Raw genomic sequence first — 22,088 nt, forward strand, 5'->3', positions numbered from 1 at the left:
TCTCATGTGTCTGCGCAGATTTGACTTTTGGTTGTAATGTAAATTACAAAAGGAGCAGCTAAAAGGTTTCTCTTCTCAGTGGATGCTCATGTGCCTCTGCAGGCGTCTTTTAGAATCAAATAGTTTATCACATACAGAGCAGCTAAATGTTTCCTCTCCTGTGTGGGTTCTCATGTGTAGCTGTAAAGTCACCTCCTGATTGAACTTTTCACCACAAACTGAGCAACTACATTCTTTTTCTCTTGCATGAATTTTCATGTGGGAGCGCAGACCTGACTCAGTATACGATTTACCACAGATTGTGCAAGTAAAGGGTTTCTCTCCTTTGTGAGTTAGCTTATGTCTCTTAAGAGACTTCTTGCATACAAATGTTTTACCACAAGCTATACAAGTAAAAGGTTTTTCTCCTGTGTGAAATTTCATATGTCTCCTGAGAGACACTTCGCGTACAAGTCCTTTACCACAAACTGAGCAACTAAAGGGTTTCTCTCCTGTGTGAATCATCATATGTCTCTTAATAGACCCCCGCTTTAATATTTTACCACAAATTGAGCAACCGAAAGGTTTTTCTTCTGTGTGAATTCTCTGGTGGATGAGCAGGTGTCCTTTTTGGCTAAATGTCTTACCACACTCAGAGCAGCTGAATGATTCCACCTCATTACAACTCTGCTCACAGCTCACTACAACAGGTTCACTGGTCTCCTTCCTTTCATCATGGTCTTCAGTCTCAGTCTTTAAAGAGTCTGAAGTCTTGTCATCAGTATCAGGTTGTAAATGTGTATCTGGATGTGAGTTCCGGTCTGGTTCTGATCCTCCACAGTCCTCTCCATCAGCTTCTGTTTTCATCTTCTCAGGTTTCTCTTCATCATCTTTGCCCTTCACAGGAACAGGAGTGAATGCGAATGTAGTGATATCAGCCTCCTCCAGTCCTTGAAGCTGCTCTCCCTCCTGACTGGTGCAGACTTCCTCCTCTTCCTCTTTAATGTGTGGAGGATCTCGGTCCTGGTTCACATTGGAGTTTGTCTCCTGGTTATCTTCATCGCCAATAATCACTTCTTGCACATCTGAAAAGGTAAATATGGACAGATGAGATTCAGATAATTTTTTCACACATTTAAAAGTTATATATGCAAACATCTAAAAGTAGACGGGAAGGCAGAGCCTTCAGTTATCAGGCTCTTGTGGAACCATCTCCCAGATTTGGTCCGGGGGGGCAGACACCATCTCTACATTTAAGAGTAGACTTAACACTTTCTGTTTTGATAAAGCTTATAGGTAGGGCCGGCCAGGCTTGCCTTGGACCAGCTCCTAGTTTATGCTGCTATAGGCTTAGACTGCCAGGGAATGTTCCTCTCTCTTTCTTTCCATTTACAGTCATGTGCTATCAATGCATTCACCAACTGTTAGAAATGTTAACATTAGTGCTTTCAAACTGCAGCTATCTTTGGTTTGCATGTTAGTGACTGATAATAACTTGAAGTGATTTTATGGCTCATCAAGTTTGTTATTATTGAGTTTTTTATCAGTTAATATGACAGTATTATTTATGTTCCAGCCATCTTACAACAGTTGTGACCAGCTTCTTCACTTCTCTTCTCTCCCTTCCATCTTTTTAATGAGGGCCACATCATCAGATCATATTGTTTTGTATGTGGCCCTTGAATGAACATGAGTTTTACCTCCTGCTTTGAGGTCTGTATTTTTTTTTTATGTTGTATCACTTTAAATATTTTTCCACACCTTTAAATGATTGATTCTTAAATATTAACGTATGAACTTTTAAAATATATTTTGATATCTTACAATACTCCTGCATATCTCATTAGTCCTCTATTGATCAGTGGCTCCTGTAAAATGAGCTGAGGGCCCAAAACACACCGAGCTGCTGTCCATGCCTCCATTTTAGGCTTAGTGAGGGTTTCCTATCACACGTGTCCTCCATTACACGACGGGTTGAGTCTTTGTGTCCAGCGGCTCCACACAGGAACCAAACGGGCTGTTTGTTATAAAGATATAAAGAGAACAAACCTGCTCTGTGTATCTGAAGTTGAGGCTTGAAAACAGCGTCCAGTAGTTTGCGTTGTCGCTTGTTCTCCTCTTTAGATCGAGAAAGTTCCTCCTCGTACTCTGCTATCGTTCTTTCAAACAGCACAAATATCTCTTCAGCAGCCGCAGTTAGTCTCTGATTCACCGACGCTCTCAGCATTCGGACTTTAGACATTTTGAACACAAAGCTAACTTCAGTCTCCTTGTAGCGGGTCCTAGCTCTACTTGGCTCGACTCAACTCGGTTTGGTATCAGGAACGACCTTTTCCATTAGTTCCTCCTCAACGTGAGGAGGGTGGTCAAAGCACGGCTCCGCGAAACTGCCTTGACTTTGTTTTATACGCGACAGAAACAATGGAGGCGATGGTGTACTTGCTGCTGTATCTGGCTTTCTGTCTCACACAAAGCAAGAAAATTACCGAATGACTGAAACGCTGTTGTTGGTATTTAAAAATGCCGGGTGTGGGACGGCTCATGACTCAGTGACTCTCTGACCAATCAGTGGCCGCATTCTGTTGGCGTCACATTCAGTATCTGCTCGGCTCGCTTGGAGCCTCAGCAGAGCAGATACTAAAAAGTAGCAGCTACAAAGTACTATCACTGCTGGAAACGCAAAAAAAACGAGTCGAGTAGTGCTAGAACTGTAGAGTGGAAAAGCGCCAATTGTGAAGAGCACAGCTTCATTCACACTGAACAATAAACAGAGCAGAACTCTGAACACAACCTCCACACCGATTTAATAAAGAAAATCTCAGCGTTATACCGCCACCTGCTGGCTAAATTGGGACATTACACTATCTGACTACTACTGACTAAATAAAGTCTATCGCTCCCTTCTGATTTCCCTGAAGTCATTGACCTCTACTCGGTAATTAAACTGTATGGATTGATTGATTGATTGATACTGAGGCAGACAATGGTGGACAGTCAGACCAGAAAAATTGAATCAATCAATCTTTATTTGTATAGCGCCAAATCACAACAAAGTTATCTCAAGGCACTTTACACATAGAGCAGGTTCTAAACCGAACTCTTCAGGTTTCAAGACCTGTCTACAAAAGTCTTTTACACATTTGGGACGACTTATTTAATCTTTCTTAAGGCATCTTAAGGCCTGTTCAGCTGTTTTGTGAATAGATGTTTTATAATAGAGAAGTCATAATATATATTGTATATATTACATATTATTTATAGGTTATTATGCAGTGGATTTTAATGATCCAGTCCACATAAGATGAAATATGGCTGTATGCGGCCCTTAACCAAAATAAGTTTGACACCCCTGCCATAAGTCTGTATTATATTTACAATAGCATGTTCTAGAATATTACAACACTGACACTGATTTAATGGACAATAATAACGGAAGTATTGGGGAAAAGAAAAGAAAAATAGTCACAAAAGACTTGCAGAAAACAATGAAAAATTATACATAATACAGTTAAAAGAGAAACATAACTATATGAATAAATGAATATAACTAAAACAAAGTGAATAATCCATTTTGCAAACCAGTTAAAATCATCTGGAAGTGTTTCCCACACAGATGCAGAGAGTCTACAGACACAATCACTGAATGTCTGAACTTTAACATAAAGGAGGTTTTTGTTTGGAAGAAACTGAAGAAATCTGGCTTTGTGTAAATAATATTTGCCCAAAAGAAACAGCAGTCTAATCAAGTTATCAACTACACTGATGTAAGACCGTAAGTTCAAAAATAAGTCCAGACTTTCTGTAATAGTGACCAAAACCTAATAAGTCCTCCACATTGATGAGGGAATTTGAATCCATAAGTTACTTGATTGAACACAGACATAAAATAAGTGAGAAAAGAACTCAACCTCCTTTTTTGCAGAAGGAACATAAAGAAGAAACACCTAATCTAAAATTGTTAATTAATTAATTGCAGAGATAGTATTTGTGTAAAATTTGAATATTGTTTTCTTTAAGTTTATAAGGCACAAAATAAATCTGTTAAATTAAGTCCAAACATTCCTGCTAATGTGATGAAACATTATTTTCCAGCTGAGAAAGAAGTTTGGATACTGACTAAGAACACTTCTGATATGAGTAGTATTTAATGAACATTCCTCAAGATCCTTTCCATCAAGCCACAGTTTAGGAATTAGTCCTGAGAAATGTTCATATAATAAAGGTGCTTTGATGAGAGACAGAAATTTAGTGGATATGATGAGAACAAGAAATATCTAATCCTCTTTGTGGGATGAAGTCTTCATATGTACGAGGTCCCTCATTTCATTTAAAGGTTCAGAAATTAACAAAATACCTTTGTCTTTAAAATATAGTATGGTATTTGTGTATACAACATGTTGATGGTTCCATAATATACATGATACACTGCTGCTTGTTGTCATATATTGTGATTTATGGCCTCTTAGTGACACCTACTGTCAAGAATACCACATTACATGTAAAAGTCACTAAAAAGCACACTTACTGTGGAAGGTTTCATTCTTTCTGGATCACTATCATATTCCATGCATCGGTAATTTGTCACCTTTCTTGTTACACTTGTTACACTTAGTTTTGTATGTTTTTGTGTGTCTATTTCTTCACTGTAAAGTTTTTATGTTGTATATCTCACTATAGGAGGGCCACTCAACGAGCTCTTGTGGGTTTTATCAGCTTCTTCTGCACATTTCTTAATCTAAAAACAATTCTGCATGTATTACTTTTCTTGTATTAGGTATTTTTTTCTTCATAAAGATAAATATAATTGTTAACTTTGACCATCATGGTCATCCATAAAGCTGTAGCATTAATATTCTGCACTTTAACCTGAGGAATGTGATGTGTTGGTAGAGAAAAATAGTGCAGTTGTGCTACAATAAATGGAATAAGCACATGATATCTGTAATTAATATAATAATACCCAGCTTATATATCCACAAAATCAAACTTTGCACTGGCTCTTAAGATTTTCCCTCAAACACAGAGTTGTGAAAACAATGTGTGTCAAGCATTGTTGTCTATATTCAGTGCAACAAGCCTCAGCTGTCTGAGGCCTGAATGGAAGATGATAAAATCTCAAACTCAGTTTTCCATATTGCAAATTTATTTAAAAGCAAAATTGAAATATCACATTGGCATAAGGCAACTCTGCTATAAAGTACAATGAACATGAGCAAATGAAAAGTTTCTGTCCTGGATGAGTTCATTAATGCATGAGGGGGAAAAAGCAAACAAAAAAAACAAGTTTTTAAGCCAGTATTACAACCCAAACACTTCAAAAGGAAAACGTATTGTGACTAAACATCGACGTTCACTCTTCTCCCCTTTCAATCATCATGACTGTTTAAGGTTCAGGAAAGTCTGAAACATTGTCATCAGTATCAGGTTGTAAATGTGTATCTGGATGTGAGTTCCTGGTTGGTTCTGATCCTCCACAGTCCTCTCCATCAGCTTCTGTTTCCATCTGTTCAGTTGAACTGCTGATGAAACAACATTGTTTCTTCCCTTTGTGAACAGTCAGCTGACAGATGTATCACATCTTTTAAGCACTAAATGAACAGCTACATGGAATCTCTGGAATGGATTCTCATGTGTCTCTGCAGATTTCCCTTCTTGTTAAATCTTTTAAAACAGTCAGGGCAGCTAAATGGCTTCTCTCCTGTGTGGATTTTCATGTGTTTATTAAGATATATTTTTAAAGCAAATAGTTTACCACATTCAGAGCAGCTAAATGTTTCCTCTCCTTTGTGGGTTCTCATGTGAAGCTGCAAGGTCATCTCCCGGTTGAATCTTTTACCACAAACTGAGCAACTAAATTGTTTTTCTCTTGTATGAACTTTCAGGTGGTAGCGCAGACCTGACTGAGTAAAAGATTTACCACAAAGTGTGCAAGTAAAGGGTTTCTCTCCTGTGTGCATTCTAATGTGTTTCCTAAGAGACTCGTTGAATACAAATCTTTTACCACAAATTGAGCAACTAAAGGGTTTTTCTCCTGTGTGAATTCGCACATGTCTTGTAAGAGACCCCTTGCTTACTAATCCTTTACCACAAACTGAGCAATTGAAAGGTTTTTCCTCTATGTGAATTTTGCGGTGGATGATCAGGTGTCCCTTTTGGCTAAATCTCTTACCACACTCAGAGCAGCTGAATGGTTCCACCTCATTACAACTCTGCTCACAGTTCACTACTACAGGTTCACTGGTCTCATTCCATTCATCATGGTCTGAAGTCTCAGTCTTTACAGAGTCTGAAGTCTTGTCATCAGTATCAGATTGTAAATGTGTATCTGGATGTGAGTTCCTGTCTGGTTCTGATCCTCCACAGTCCTCTCCATCAGCTTCTGTTTTTATCTCCTCAGTTAGTCTTTGATGAAGATGTGAGGACTGAGGTTCCTCTTCATCGTCTTCACTCTTTACAGGAACAGGAGTGAATGTGAACTTGGTGATATCAACCTCCTCCAGTCCTTGAAGCTGCTCTCCCTCCTGACTGGTGCAGACTTCCTCCTGTTCCTCTTTAATGTGTGGAGGATCTGGGTCTTGGTTCACGTTGAAGAGTGTCTCCTGCTTATCTTCTTCACCAATGATCACTTCTTGCACATCTAAAAAGGTAAATATGAAACACAGACAGACAGCTATTAATGTAAACACATCAACCTTTGTTCAATCAAGTTTGATAACCATATTTTATGTTGAAGGCAACCTGTGGAAGTTTTAAAACACTCATAGTGCTATAGTGCATAGTTTTATGAGTGGGTGACAAAACAAAAGTAATTGAAATCACATTGTTTGAAATCATGTCACAATGTTTTCCAAAGTACCAGATCTTCTGCCAATTTACACAATGTTGGGTTATCAGGGCTCATCATAATCCCTTTTCAACTTTCTTTTCAGCAAAAGTAACATCTTTTATTCTTGAAACATAGTGCAGTGCAAGTGTTGTTGCATAACATTAATTATTACCAATGTGACAATTTACTGGGTCACATAGCGTCAGTTTAATCATTACTATTATGTCATCCGAGGCTGAATGTGCCCCCACTTCAAAACTCATTGTGGCACCACTTTCTATGGGAGCAATGTGAAGGTATTTCACCCTAAAGACTGCCAGGAGTTTAGCTAATGTATGTTCTGTATGTTGAGCCACACTTTCCATCTTCACATACTCTGATACATGAATACACATGTATTTCACATTGTTTTTGTGGTTCTTGCTGCAACTTGTCAGATTATAAAGATTTTAACTTATTTGTTTTTCTTCTTACAGAATCTGTGATAAAAGATGATAATTATTGTTGAGAATTTAGGTCTATGTTATACTGACCTGCATTTATTATGTTGTATTATTTCACTTATACTTCCACTCCACTACGTCCATCATTTTTAATTATTTGATGTTGACTAACAAGTGTGTAGCCTAATTTTATAATAAATATTGACATCTTTCAATGTTAATGCTTGTCTCATTGGTATTCTCTTGGCCCACTATTGATCAGTGACACCACACCACATCAAGCCAAACATTTTAGGGTTAGTGAGGGCTTCCCATGACATGTGGCCTCCATCTCATTGAGTCTGTGTCCAGTGTCCAGCCTCAGCGGCTCCACACAGCAATCAAACGGGCTGTTTGTTATAAGAAGATATAAAGAGAACAAACCTGCTCTGTGTAGCTGAAGATAAGATGTAATAAAATGCAAACAGAACAAACCTGCGTTGTGTATCTGAAGTTGAGGCTTGAAAACAGCGTCCAGTAGTTTGCGTTGTCGCTTGTTCTCCTCTTTAGATCGAGAAAGTTCCTCCTCGTACTCTGCTATCGTTCTTTCAAACAGCACAAATATCTCTTCAGCAGCCGCAGTTAGTCTCTGATTCACCGACGCTCTCAGCATTTGGACTTTAGACATTTTGAACACAAAGCTAACTTCAGTCTCCTCGTAGCGGGAGATAAATCAGAGGTGAAACATTGTGAAGAGCACAGACAGGTTTATCCAGACATACAGAGCAGGACTCTGAACACAACCTACACACCAGTTCAGTAAAGAAAATCTCTTCCTGTTTTTAACTCTTCTTTGTGTTTATTAGCGGATCGCAAACCAGCTTCACAGCGTCATACCGCCACCTGCTGGTTAGATTCAAGACATTACACCATCTGACTACTGACTACATACAGTCTATCACTCCCCTCTGATTTCTCTGAAGTCATTGACCTCTACTCAGTAATTAAACTCTATTCCTGTCCTGCCTTACATACTGTAGCATGTTTTTTTCTTTAATGAACCAGATATAGATCATAGACACATAAAAGAGAAACACATTAAAAATAAATGTATGGGATGAAAACAAGAAACACTAAAAAACAAAGTACAAATAACAAACAAATAAATATGTAAATATGTAACACAAGCAGTCAGGCCAACATTGGACAACAAATTGAAATATGGTAGGCTATGTATCTTTTCCACCAAGTTTAGGAATCAGTCCTGAGAAATTTAGTGGATATAAGAACGAGACATATTTATTCCTCTCTGTTGGATGAACTCTTCATAGGTAGCCTTTCATTTAAAGGTTCAGAAATAAACACAATACCTTCGTCCTTAAAATATAGGGTCTTATTTTTGTACACAGCATGTTGATGGTTTTATAAAATACACAATACACTGCTTTGTTGTCATATATTGTGATTTAGGGTTAGGGTTAGGTTAGGCCTCTTACTGACACCTGTTATAAAGAATACCACATTACATATAAAAGACACTAGAGGTCACACTTTCTATAGAAGGTTTAAAGGTTTATTTAAAAGTTGGATTGTATGAGGTATTTATCCATAGTCAGTGTGTTACCTGCAGTCATATTGTCAGCACACTCCCAGTTTGGAGAAGCAGGCAGAAGTACCAGCATGGAAGTTAAGCACTGTACTGCTGTGGACAGGCTCAGAAACAAAACATATTTTAGCCACTTAAATAAAATGAAAAATCATCAGACAGTCCTTTCCTTTGGTACTACATTTTCTAAATGTTAGAACTTCCATATTAACCTGTGTAGCTCACTGTATTACGCTTGAGATATGCTGTTTGGATCAGAGCTACAGATACAATAACATGTTGTTTATTGTGGAGACAAGACAATACCTGTATGAACCAGAAATAAATATTCTGAAGAGTCTGAAGTTGAAAGACCTGAAAACAATGACCCCAGCTACTATCACTGATGATGTGTCCAAGTGCATCACTGGATGTATGTACATATTATATTATGGGGTCCCAGAAAACATTTCTGTTTCATGTTGTGAAGAACATGGGCATGAAAGCAATATTGTACATACAAATTAGGAATAATTCATTTAGTAGTCTGTACATGTCCATCATAAACATGAACCAAAAACTACAAGTTAGCCTCACTATAGCGTATACAATGGATGTACAGTATATATGTAGATATGTGTTAGAAATGTGTGTTGAAATAGTATATTCGAAATGAGAGAAAGAAAATCATAAGCATTTCTTTACTGGTTATCCGGTAAGTTGTGTCAATTATATTGCAGAACTCTTCAGCAACTGTCTGACTGTCTGACATATTTGATGGTGGTTTTACATAATCAGGTTCAGAAGTTGTGACAACATTTTGTGTGGAGTGTTGATGTCTATATTCAGCTGTCTAAGGCCAATATCACTGAATGGAAGACAGTGAAATCTATAGTGCATTCAGAAAACTTTTCAGACCCCTTCCTTTTTGTTTACATTCAGTACCCGCATAATGAGAAACCAAAAACAGAATTGTTTTTGCAAATTTATTCAAGAGTAAAAACTGAAATATCTCATTGACACACGTATTCGGACTCTTTACTCAATACTTATTTGAAACCCCTTTGGTAGTGATTACAGTCAGTGGCTTCTTGAGTAGGATGCAACAAGCTTTGTACATCTTTGCAAATTAGGGGATTTTCTGCGATTCTTCTGTGCAGATCCTCCCAGGCTCTGTCAGGTTGGATGGGGAAGGTCATTTATCTCCAGAGACACTCGATTAGTATCAAGTCAGGGTCTGGTTGGCCCACTCAAGGATATTCACAGAGTTGTCACTAAGCCACTCGTACATTGTATTGTTTATGCGTTTAGGGTCACTATCCTGAAAGTCAACCTTCAACACAGTCCACAGTCCTCTCCATCAATCTCTGTTTGCATCTGTTCAGTTGAGCTGCTGAGGACTCATCAACACACTTGTCTTTTGAACTTTATGGACCAACTTAACACTTTGGTAACAAACACTAAAATAAAAACAGTTTCTTCCCTTTGTGGCCAGCCAGGTAGCCTGACAGGTGAATCTGTATCTCTATGAATCTTTTAAGCACAAAATGAACAGCTACATGGAATCTCTTGAATGGATTCTCATGTGTCTCTGCAGATTTCCCTTTTTGTTAAATCTTTTAAAACAATCACCGCAGCTAAATGGCTTCTCTCCTGTGTGGATTTTCATGTGTTTATTAAGATATATTTTTAAAGCAAATAGTTTACCACATTCAGAGCAGCTAAATGTTTCCTGTCCTGTGTGGATTCTCATGTGAAGCTGTAAAGTCACCTCCTGGTTGAATCTTTTACCACAAACTGAGCAACTAAAGGGTTTGGTGTGAGTTTTCAGGTGGTAGCGCAGACCTGACTGAGTAAAAGATTTACCACAAACTGTGCAAGTAAAGGGTTTCTCTCCAGTGTGCATTCTCATATGTTTCCTAAGAGATCCCTTGCATACAAATCTTTTTCCACAAACTAAGCAGCTAAAAGGTTTTTCTCCTGTGTGAAATTTCATATGTCTCTTGAGAGACACTTCGCATACATATCTTTTACCACAAACTGAGCAACTAAAGGGTTTCTCTCCTGTGTGAGTTTTCATATGTCTCCCAAGAGACCCCTTGCATACTAGTCTTTTACCACAAATTGAGCAACTAAAGGGGTTCTCTCCTGTGTGAATTCTCATATGTCTCTTAAGGGACCCCTTGCACACTAATATTTTACCACAAACTGAGCAACTAAATGGATTCTCTCCTGTATGAACTTTTAAATGTCTCCTAAGAGATCCTTTGCATACAAATCTTTTACCACAAACTGAGCAACTGAAAGGTTTCTCCTCTGTGTGAGTTCTCCAATGTTTGCTCAAGTGACCCTTTTGGCTAACATTTTTCCCACACTCAGATTTCAACTTATTACAACCTGACTGAGGTTCACTAGTCTCCTTCCACTCATCACTGTCTTCGGTCTCTGTCTCACTGTCATCACTGTCAGGTTCAGAAGAGTCTGAAGTCTTGTCATCAGTATCAGGTAGTAAATGTGTATCTGGATGTGAGTTCCTGTCTGGTTCTGACCCCCCACAGTCCTCTCCATCAGCGTCTGTTTTTATCTGCTCAGTTAGTCTTTGATGAAGATGTGAGGACTGAGGTTTCTCTTCATCATCTTCACTCTTCACAGGAACAGGAGTGAATGTGTACTTGGTGATATCAACCTCCTCCAGTCCTTGAAGCTGAACTCCCTCCTGACTGGTCCAAAGTTCTTCCTGTTCCTCTTTAATGTGTGGAGGATCTGGGTCCTCCCTCTTTATCTCTGTATGTAATGCCATGTATTGGCTCAGACTTTCTCTTTCTGTAAAAGCTTTATCATTCTCAGAGGGGTTTAATCGTTTCCTGTCAGTCTTACACCTCACATGACTGTCAGAGACTGATGGATGTTGTCTTGTCTCTTTCCAAAAATCACTGCCATCAGTGTCAAGTTTAGAAGAGTCTGGAGTCTTGTCATCAGTATCAGGTAGTAAATGTGTATCTGGATATGAGTTCCTGTCTGGTTCTGATCCTCCACAGTCCTCTCCATCAGCTTCTGTTTTTATCTCCTCAGTTAGTCTTTGATGAAGATGTGAGGACTGAGGTTTCTCTTCATCATCTTCACTCTTCACAGGAACAGGAGTCAATATGAACTTGGTGATATCAACCTCCTCCAGTCCTTGAAGCTGCTCTCCCTCCTGACTGGTCCAGACTTCCTCCTGTTCCTCTTTAATATCCTGGTCCAGACTAGAGCTCCACTCCTGCTTCTCACCAATGATCACTTTTTGCACATCTAAAGGTAAAGCTGAAACACAGATAGACAGCTATTAATGTAAACATCACATCAATGTTCAACTTTGATGACTGTATTTTATAATAAAGGTACTCTGTGGAGATTTTAAATACTCATAGCTCTGTACTGCAATATTTTTTATGAATGGGTGACAAAACAGGAGTAGATCAAATCAAGTAGACGTTTTCCTAAAGTACAGCTGCAAAAATTAGTCAATTAATCGATTAGTTTCCCACTATTATATTATTCTGCAACTATCTTGATAATCAAATAATTGTTTTTAGTCATTCTTCAAAAAAACATTCCCAAACTCTCTGATTCTTCTTCTTAAATGTGAATATTTTCTTGTTTCTTAAGTCACATTGACTTTGGGCTTTTGACATTTGAGGATGTCACCTTGGGCTGTCAACAGTCAACAGATTAATCGATAATTTAAATGATTTTTATTTGCTGCCCTTATGGTATGCTTTTGGTGTTTCCATGCTCAGCTGCAGGGATACTAACAGTTATTTTCATGATTAATTGACCGATAGTCTTTTTTTTCTTCTAATTAATCAAATTGTTGTTTGGTCTATAAAATATGTGAAAAGAGTGAAAAATGCTGACCACCATATCACAAAGCACTGAAGATTGTTGTTTTGTCTAACCGACATTTCACAATCCAGAGATACTCATGACTTTACTGTCACAGTGGACTAAAGAAACCAGAACATTTTCACATTGTGAAGCATTTTTTTGTCTGGACAGAGGAACACAATGGAGAGAAAAAGATGCATCTACCAATCTAGCCTGTTAGTGTGGACACAGTCTTAATCTGGCTAATGATGACCATTTTATTTGTAAAATCATAAACCAGTTTTGAAAATATTCAAATGTGTTGTTTGGAACAACCATCACAAACCAAATAAATTCAGTTCAATATTAAAGAAGAAAACCAGAGAATGTTATCAATTGAGACCTTTGTGTTCTGTGTCATGGTCAACCCTGACATAGATTCATATAACAGTGCTTAATGAGAGACAGCAGTTTAGGGGATATACTTTTAAGTACTCTGGGATGCTGAGAGCGACAAATGTCTAATCCTCTCTCTCAAATGAACTCTTCATTGGTCCTTAACAAATAGGACGTGGGAACATTTTGCATCGTGTAAAATGGCATCTGCTGCTTGTTGTCATGTATTGTGATTTATGGCCTCTTGCTGACATCTGTTATCAAGAATAATACATTACATGTAAAAGTCACAAGAGGGCACACTTCATGTGGAAGGTTTAACAATGTCGCCACTGCTGCACTGACGAGTCTGTCTGTCTAATTAATGTTGCAAAAATCAAGTAAAACATTAACAATCAGATCATTAAGACTCACTCAAGCTTAATTTATTTTCTAACACATCATTAAAGTTTAAGAGACAAAGCACTTTGTCTCACTGTTAATGATACACAATACTATTCACTTTATTCAGTTCATTTTATTTCAAGATCATAGTTCACACCAAAAAACATGAATGATCATAGAAGAAAAGCCAATAGTAGGGACGCACTGGTGAGATCATTTTAAAAAGAGTTCTTTATTCGATGAATGTAGATGCTGATATGCAAAATTGGAAAAAACTAAACAAAACATGGGCATTGGGCAAGTAATTGGTGTATGCCCCGACACTGTGTAACACTGGTAACACAGACTACCGCAGCAAACTAGCCAGTAATATAAAACTGTTTACAAATGTCAAAAAACAGCATCAATATTACACAGAACTTTAATCATTACTTACACTATCAACTCCTAACATGAGAATATTCATCCTAAACATTTCTGAACAACAACAAATATGGATGAATCTTAAGTCAAATTTTTTCCTGTACACAGAAATACACAAAGTTTTCCTGGTGTTTCCTGTAACATTTCTGTCGACTGATTTGTGTTCATTATTTCAGTTTTTTGAGCATTTACAGCTGATACCACAAACACACTGTACTATTAATAGTGACACTCGAAAAACACAAGGCCATAAGCATTAACACATTTGAAGAGATTTCCATTTATGTGAAATGATGATGAGAAAAGTTTCTATTCTGGATGATAGATAAATGGATGGCGAAAAAATTGTTTTTAAGCCAGTTTTAAATCCCATATGACTTAAATAGGAAACGTGAGGTGTCTTAACATGAACAAGGTTCACTGGTCTTCAAATCATCATTGTTTATGGTTCAAGAAAGTCTGAAACCTTGTCAGCACTGTCTTGTTGTAAATGTCTATCTGAATGTGAGATCCTGTCTGGTTCTGATCCTCCACAGTCCTCTCCATCAGCTTCTGTTTCCATCTGTTCAGTTGAGCTGCTGCATCTTTTGAACTTTGTAGACCAACTGAATCTTTGGTGACAAACACTGAAATGAAACAGTTTCTTCCCTTTTTGATCAGCCAGGTAGCCTGACAGCACCTTTATTTATACATCTTTTAAGCACAAACTAAGCAGTTAAACAGTTTCTCTTGAATGAATTCTCATGTGTCTCTGCAGATTTCCCTTTTTATTAAATTTAACACAACAAAAGGAGCAGCTAAATGGTTTCTCTCCTGTGTGGATTCTCATGTGTCCCTGTAGGTATCTTTTGAAGCCAAATTGTTTACCACATTCAGAGCAGCTAAATGTCTTCTCTCCTGTGTGGATTCTCATATGTAGCTGTAAAGTCACCTTCTGGTTGAAACTTTTTGCACAAACTGAACAACTAAATGGTTTTTCTCCTGTGTGAATTCTCTTATGTCTCCTAAGCGACCCCTTGCATACAAATCTCTTACCACATACACAGCAACTAAAAGGTTTTTCTCCTGTGTGAGTCTTCAGGTGGTATTTCAGTCCTGATTGAGTAAAAGATTTACCACAAACTGAGCAACTAAAGGGTTTCTCTCCTGTGTGAATTCTCATATGTTTCCTTAAAGACCCCTTATAAAGAAATCTTTTACGACAAACTGAGCAACTAAAGGGTTTTTCTCCTGTGTGAATTCTTTTATGTCTCCTAACAGACCCCTTGCATACAAAATGTTTACCACAAACTGAGCAACTAAAGGGTTTCTCTCCTGAGTGAGTTTTCAGGTGGTATTTCAGACCTGACTGCGTAAAAGATTTACCACAAATAGAGCAACTGAAAGGTTTCTCTCCTGTATGAATTCTCATATGTCTCCTAAGAGATCCTTTGCATACTAATATTTTACCACAAACTGAGCAACTGAAAGGTTTCTCCTCTGTGTGGATTCTCCAATGTTTGGTTAGGTGTCCTTTTTGGTTAAATTCTTTCCCACACTCAGAGCAGCTGAATGATTTCAAATTATTACAACCTGACTGAGGTTCACTAGTCTCCTTCCACTCGTCACTGTCTTCGGTCTCTGTCTCACTGTCATCACTGTCAGGTTCAGAAGAGTCTGAAGTCTTGTCATCAGTATCAGGTTGTAAATGTGTATCTGGATGTGAGTTCCTGTCTGGTTCTGATCCTCCACAGTCCTCTCCATCAGCTTCTGTTTTTATCTCCTCAGTTAGTCTTTGATGAAGGTGTGAGGACTGAGGTTTCTCTTCATCATCTTCAGTCTTTACAGGAACAGGACTGAACTTGCTGATGTCAGCTTCTTCCAGCCCTTGAAGCTGAACTCCCTCTTGACTGGTCAAGCGTTCCTCCTGTTCTTCTTTAATGTGTGGAAGCTCTGGTTCCTGTTGGTCCAGATTGGAGCTCCACTCCTGCTGCTCTTCTTCGCCAACAATCACTTTTCGCACATCTAAAAGTAAAGCTGAAACACAGACAGACAGCTATTAATGTAAACACATCAACAAGTTTGATAATTGTATTTTATGTTAAAGATAACCTGTGCAGTTTTTAAACATTGGTAGGGCAATTCATTTTAAACAGCAAGTGTAGACCTCCATTGATTAGTTAATTAATTAATTAGTTTCCAACTATTAAAATAATTGGCAACTATTTTTATAATTCATGAATAGTTTTGAGTCATTAAAAATAAAGTCTGATTCCAGCTTCCTTTCATCCATCCATCCATCCATCCATCCATCCATCCATCCATTCAGTGCCGCTTATCCAGACCCAGTGGCAGTGCAGTGGCATTAGACTGAGCAATGAAACTTATAGACGACACACAGCATGTCTAAACTTCTGACCCTATCTCTAATGCCGAGGCCAGACATTCTCCACAGGAAATTCATTTAGGTTGCTTGTATCACGATCTCATTCTTTTGGTCACTACCCAAAGCTGTTGACCATAGGTGAGGGTTGGAACATAGACTGACAGGTAAATTGAGACTTTTGCCTTCAGGCTCAGCTCTTCCTTCACCAGAAAAGTCTGGTGTAACTCATCACTGCTGTAGCTGCACTAATCTGCCTGTTAATCTCACTCTCCATATTGCCCTCACTTGTGAATAAGACTCTGAGGTACTTAAACTCCTCTGCTTGGAGCAGCACCCCCCCCCCCCTCCCAACACTGAGGGGGCAGTAAACCTGCTTCCAGCAGAGCACCATGGCCTCAGATTTGGAGGTGCTGACTCTCATCCCGACCGCTTCACACTCGGTTGCAAACTGTCCAAGAGCCTGTTGGAGGCCTTCACCTGTAGAGTCCAACAGAACAACATCAACCCCAAAAAGCAGAGAGGTGATTCTGAGGTCCCCAAACTGGACTCTCTCCTCCCCCCGGCTGCACCTTGAGACTCTGTCCATGAAAATCACAAACAGGATCAGAGACCAGGGACAGCCCTGATGGAGCCCAACACCCACTGAGAACAGGTCTGACTTTCTGCAAAGAATGTAAACACAGCTCTCACAGCGATTGTATAGGGGCCCAATGACTCGCAGCAGAGACCCTGGTACCCCAAATTCCCACAACACCTCCCACAGGGTCCCCTGAGGGACATGGTCAAAAGCCTTCTCCAACTCCACAAAACACAGTCCCCCTTTTTTCAAAAATGGGGACCACCTTGCCAGTCTGAAAGTCCATGGGTACTGTCCCCGACCTCCATGACAGCCTCACAATATCCAGACGGTTTGCCATAATATCTTTGAGGCAGACTGAAAAATCCTTCTCCATGGCTTTCCTGAACTCCTCCCACACCTGGGTATTTGCTTCAGCGACCACCTGAGCTGCTGCCTTATTGGCCCGCTGGTACCTGTCTGCTGCTTTAGCCAGGCCCTAAAGGCCTCCTTCTTCAACTTGACAACCTCCTTCACTGCTGGTAACTACCAGTGGATTCTCAGTTTGTCTCCTCGATAGGCACTGATGACCCTCTGGTCACAGCTCTGGGCAGCACCTCCACAACTGAGGTCCTGAACATTGTCCATTGTCGGATTCCATCCTCCCGGTAAATGCAGGAGAAAGGACACAAACCTTGTTTAGTTAACAAAATAGTTATTAATTAGTTGTCGACTGATTCATTGAGTAATTGTTGCAGCTAAAAACAAAATAACTTTGGAAGACATCCACTTGATTTGATTACCTCAGACTGCTCAACATAACTATTAACTTCAGATAAACTCTTAAATAAGGACTGAGTTCTGGGTCTTGAGAACAGACTGAAAATTCTAAATTTAAGATTTGCTTCCTTCATTATTCCCAAAGCTTTAAGCTTTTTTGAGCAGATGGACTGCTGTAGGACACAATGGAAATGTAGAGAATAGCTAAATAAATGAATCGTAAGTTTAGGGCTCTGATCAATGAGCATTTGCATAATTGAAATAATACTTTGTTCAAATTAAGCTGGCTAAGTTCTAAAACACAGTACTTGAACAAAAATGACCACAGCAGGAGTTTAAACTCAGTTATGTAAATACCTCCATCCATGTTAAAATGCCAAAATGGGTATTTCTCTTCCTACTGGGCATGTGCACAAGACAGATGTGAAAATCAGTCGCAGAAAACCAGCAAAGAAGAAACAGTATACTGTTTCCATTTCCGCACTGGCTTCATAACATTTAGTTTATTGCAGCAGATTACAACAGTTTGAGCAGAGAAAGGTGGAAGATAGCTGCATCTAACTCTAAACAAGCTGTCAAAGACAATAAAGAGAACAACACTCACATGAATCTGTGCACCACTGTTTTTGCTGAGTTTCTTCTTCTTCTTCGTCTTCCATTAAAATGCTGCGCTACTGCCTAGGGCTGCAATAACGAATTGATAAAAATAGATATGATATATATAAAATATATTATTAACAGTGTTGCGCAATTAATCCGTCACTTGCACATTGACTTCACATGCAGACCGAGTTGAGCAGAGCGTGGCGGAGGTAGAGGGGAGCCAGTCGTTTAAAAGGAAATGAAACAAGTAAAACATGGCAGAGGCGGAGAAAGCGGTTCGACTGAAATCTTCAAATGTGTGGGATCACTTCACACTACATAAACTAGAAAGTGTGTTAGTTGCAAGCTTTGCAAATGCGATATGACATACACTACGGTGATGATACAGCACCTGAAACAAAAACATGCTTCATCAATGAGGAGGAAGTGAGTTCAACAGAAGGTAAGTCACTACAAAATCCCACGTTTGTTCCGTTTAAAAGTCATTAGTCTGTCAGGTTGCTCGTCTGGTCCCAGCGTTCACTCCTTATCGAGTTTGACAAGCATGAAAAGTTCATTAAACTAACATTAACATTAGCTAGTTAATGACAGTAATTGACCGACTAATCTTTCAATTGTATGTGATGTGTAGTTTAATGTTCTTTTTGTATAGTACTTGTTCAGCTTCAATTAAATTAAATGTGATGTATAAATTAATTTTGAACTTACTACAATGATGGTAATAATTTAATGATAAAGTGTTAATTTTCTGAAATAAGGTCAGGGTGAAGACACTACACTGTATGTGAGTGAGGTAGATGAAAGTAATTTATTACATCTACTCAAATTTGTGTAATTAAGTCATTTTTAGGGTACTTGTACTTTAATGAGTATTTATATATGAGATTTGTAATTGCTCTTTGGGTTACTTGCTTACCTTTACATAACAGTTATCAATAACTAAAACAACAATGCATGTATTGAGTAGTGCTGCATTATTAATCATTTGGTCATCTACGCACCATGAGCGGAGATACTTCACAGACTGCTTTCACTCTCTGTGTAGTCTGTAAAGAATGTGTAGTGCATGGTCACATGACCACAGACCAGGTGTAAATGGATGCTAACAAGCAGGATGACACTGAACTGGTGGCCAAAAAGAAAGATGCTTTACTCTGTAAAACATCTCAAATTAAACTCTGTATGTCACACAGCAATCAGCACCTTAAACAGCACAAAGAAAAATGTGATGAATGCATTGCAGCGCAAGCGCTAACTAATAAAGAGATGACACATGAAGGCCAGCCTGTAAATAAAAACAAACAAAACAAAGCATAATTACAAATGTGTTCGTAGGACCTGTGTGAGGAGCGTATGGTCGTTATCACAACGGATAACAGCACGAACATTGTGAAAGCTGTGGAGCTTAATCAATGGACTTGGTTCCAGTGTTTTGGACTTCACGTTGCTAATGGTAAGTTAGATTCTCAAAATCATCGGTAATGATTCACTCATGATACCATTTTGTTTATTATATCGCAACCGTTATCTCAATATTTTCCACAATAATCACAATATGACTTCTTCACCAAATCATGCAGCTCTAGTATTGAGTTGATGTAATCTGCTAATATACATACTCATACTGTCTTTCTTATTCCAGAAGAACAACAAACTGTGAGAGGCTTCTTGATGGAAAATACATCGTGTAGACCTCGACAAGGAGGCATGCAGTCAATCTGCCTCCCCACCATGCCACTGCAGGAAAGACATACTGCATCTAACATCACAGAGTGGCTGGAAGAGGTAGTAGCCGGGTTTGAAATTCCTCCTAGCAAAATCATCACCATAGTCCATGACAATGGTGCCAATGTTGTGGCTGCAGCAAACATCCTGGAGGAGAAGCATGGGTGGTCCTTACTGTGCAGCCCATGGTCAATGCTGCATTGAAGCATCCAAGCATTGAAAAATCTATCAGGGCTGCAAGATATCTGGTAGAACATTTTAAGAAAAGTGAGCTAGTCAGCACGCTAAGAGAGAAATAACAAAAAATGGCCACAGCTGAGCACAGTCTTGGTGAAGACATAAGCACAAGGTTAAACAGTACATTCTATATGATAAGTAAAGGTGGTCTGTAGCAGCAACACTGGCTGACAGCTCTGTCACACAGAGAGGCAAAAGGATACCTTGATTTGAAACCAGACCAGTGGAGCCTGCTGGACGAGCTTTGAACAGCCCTCAAGCTTTTTGAATGTGCCACCGTGTTCATGAGTGGACAGAAGTATGTGACAATATCTGCAATACCTCCACTTGTGAAGTCTACCGAGAGCGCTGCCTTCAAGTCAGCCCCACTGCAGGCTTTCCAACTCACTGCTACAGAGGAGCTGCAGGATCAATGGAAAAGAGACTGCTCTTTCAGATACAACACCAAACACAGTGACCCTCGGCCCTCAACCTGAGGTTTAGGACCCTGAAGTTTCTTTCACCTGACGAAGTCCTTCATGTTCAACCTTAAGTGCAAACAATGGCACCTGGAGAGAGAAGGGAGATGGATGTGCTGCAGCATGGCAGTTGCAGCGTCACCTCCACCAATACTACAGCTGCTGAATTGACACCTCCTGCCACTCTACTTAATTCACTCCTTGGTTCTGATGGTGAAGACAAGCACAGAGCAAGTGCAGCTGAGGATGTTCACACCAAAGTAAGGAACAAAGTCCTCACATACTTTGGAGAAAAGAACCAAGGAAGAAAAACCCCATTACAATGGCGGAAGGCTAACAATGACAGATTTCCCATGTCAGCCAGGCTAGCCAAGTCCTACTTATGCATCCCTGGCACCTCAACACCATCTGAGCAGCTGTTCTCTGCAGCAGGCAACACAGCATCCAAGAGGAGAGTCAGCATTAGCCAGAAGTATGTAGACAGTTTTGTGAGTTTTTAATGATTTATTTATTGTTCTGACAGCTCAGGTCCCACTTTATAAGAAAAGGAGCCTATATATTTTGCAGATGTTCATTTGCCATCAACATTTAGGTTTTCTTTTAAATTATTATTAATAATTAAATGTTTCTTTAAGAGCTCAGGGACGTTGAAGCAGCAACCTTTTGTACTGCACTGTATTTACTGTCAATTAATTTGTTGATTATTTTGCGATTAATGAAGTGAGTTAATAGTTATTTCATCCATAAAATGTCAGAATATGGTGAAGATTTTCAGCTTCTTCAAATGTCTTATTTTGTCCACAACACACATTTAATGAGATGGAATCGGAGAATTTGGACTTTTTGTTTTTTTTAAAGAAAAACAATACATAAATGATCAAAGTATGTGTTGATTAATTTAGTAGTTAACAACTTATTGACACACAAATGAATCATAAACCGTTTTGCAGCTTTGTCCACAGTTTTAAACACTTTACATTTGTTTTACTTTCATTTTTAAAAGCATCTTACTCTGAAACTGTTATTAGTTTATAAACTATCAGACCAACTTCCTGTTTCTGCAGCCTGACAGTCAGAGATGTTACTGTGAGCTTGTTTTAATATCATGATGACTAAACCAAAGAGCCTGCAGTGAATCACACAGATAACACTTTAACAACTAAAACTCAACATGCAGAGAGACTAAATAAAGCTTGTACCAGACTAACATTAGCTTAGCTCTCCCTGCAGCCTTACTGTGTTTTCAGCAGTAAAATCCGCACAAACCTTCAGTTGTCAGCTTGGTTTCAGGGTTTGGGTCGGTGTCACGGTGTCGGTCCATCTCTCCTCCGCTTACTACACTGAATACTGCCGTTTATCTGCGCTTATTTCCAGCCAGGCAGCGGATTCACTGCGCTCACTGCTCGCATCCTCAAAGCAGGAAACCAAGACTTCCGGGTACGGGTTTCACGATGAACGCGTCTCCTGCTGTCCGTTTGCTGTTTTTAATATTCAGACAAAAAA

General features: G+C 39.0%; 3 protein-coding genes across 3 annotated transcripts; all 3 read right to left on the reverse strand.

The window, feature by feature from the left end:
* Positions 1–75: 75 nt before the first annotated feature.
* Positions 76–7,991, reverse strand: LOC128374524 (gastrula zinc finger protein XlCGF57.1-like). The gene is made up of 3 exons (XM_053334794.1): positions 7,723–7,991; positions 5,669–6,616; positions 76–647 (listed from the first exon to the last, which is right to left on the reverse strand). The coding sequence occupies exons 1-3, from the start codon at positions 7,913–7,915 to the stop codon at positions 76–78; spliced, it is 1,713 nt and encodes a 570-aa protein (XP_053190769.1). The 5' UTR covers positions 7,916–7,991.
* A 2,376-nt stretch (positions 7,992–10,367) lies between these two features.
* On the reverse strand, positions 10,368–12,935 carry LOC128374525 (gastrula zinc finger protein XlCGF26.1-like). The gene is made up of 2 exons (XM_053334795.1): positions 12,893–12,935; positions 10,368–12,115 (listed from the first exon to the last, which is right to left on the reverse strand). The coding sequence occupies exons 1-2, from the start codon at positions 12,933–12,935 to the stop codon at positions 10,368–10,370; spliced, it is 1,791 nt and encodes a 596-aa protein (XP_053190770.1).
* A 1,641-nt stretch (positions 12,936–14,576) lies between these two features.
* On the reverse strand, positions 14,577–15,287 carry LOC128374526 (gastrula zinc finger protein XlCGF57.1-like). The gene has a single exon (XM_053334797.1). The coding sequence runs from the start codon at positions 15,270–15,272 to the stop codon at positions 14,577–14,579; it is 696 nt and encodes a 231-aa protein (XP_053190772.1). The 5' UTR covers positions 15,273–15,287.
* Between the last annotated feature and the right edge of the window lie 6,801 nt (positions 15,288–22,088).

This window comes from Scomber japonicus, chromosome 15 (genome assembly GCF_027409825.1).
Source record: "Scomber japonicus isolate fScoJap1 chromosome 15, fScoJap1.pri, whole genome shotgun sequence".
NCBI lineage: Eukaryota > Metazoa > Chordata > Actinopteri > Scombriformes > Scombridae > Scomber > Scomber japonicus.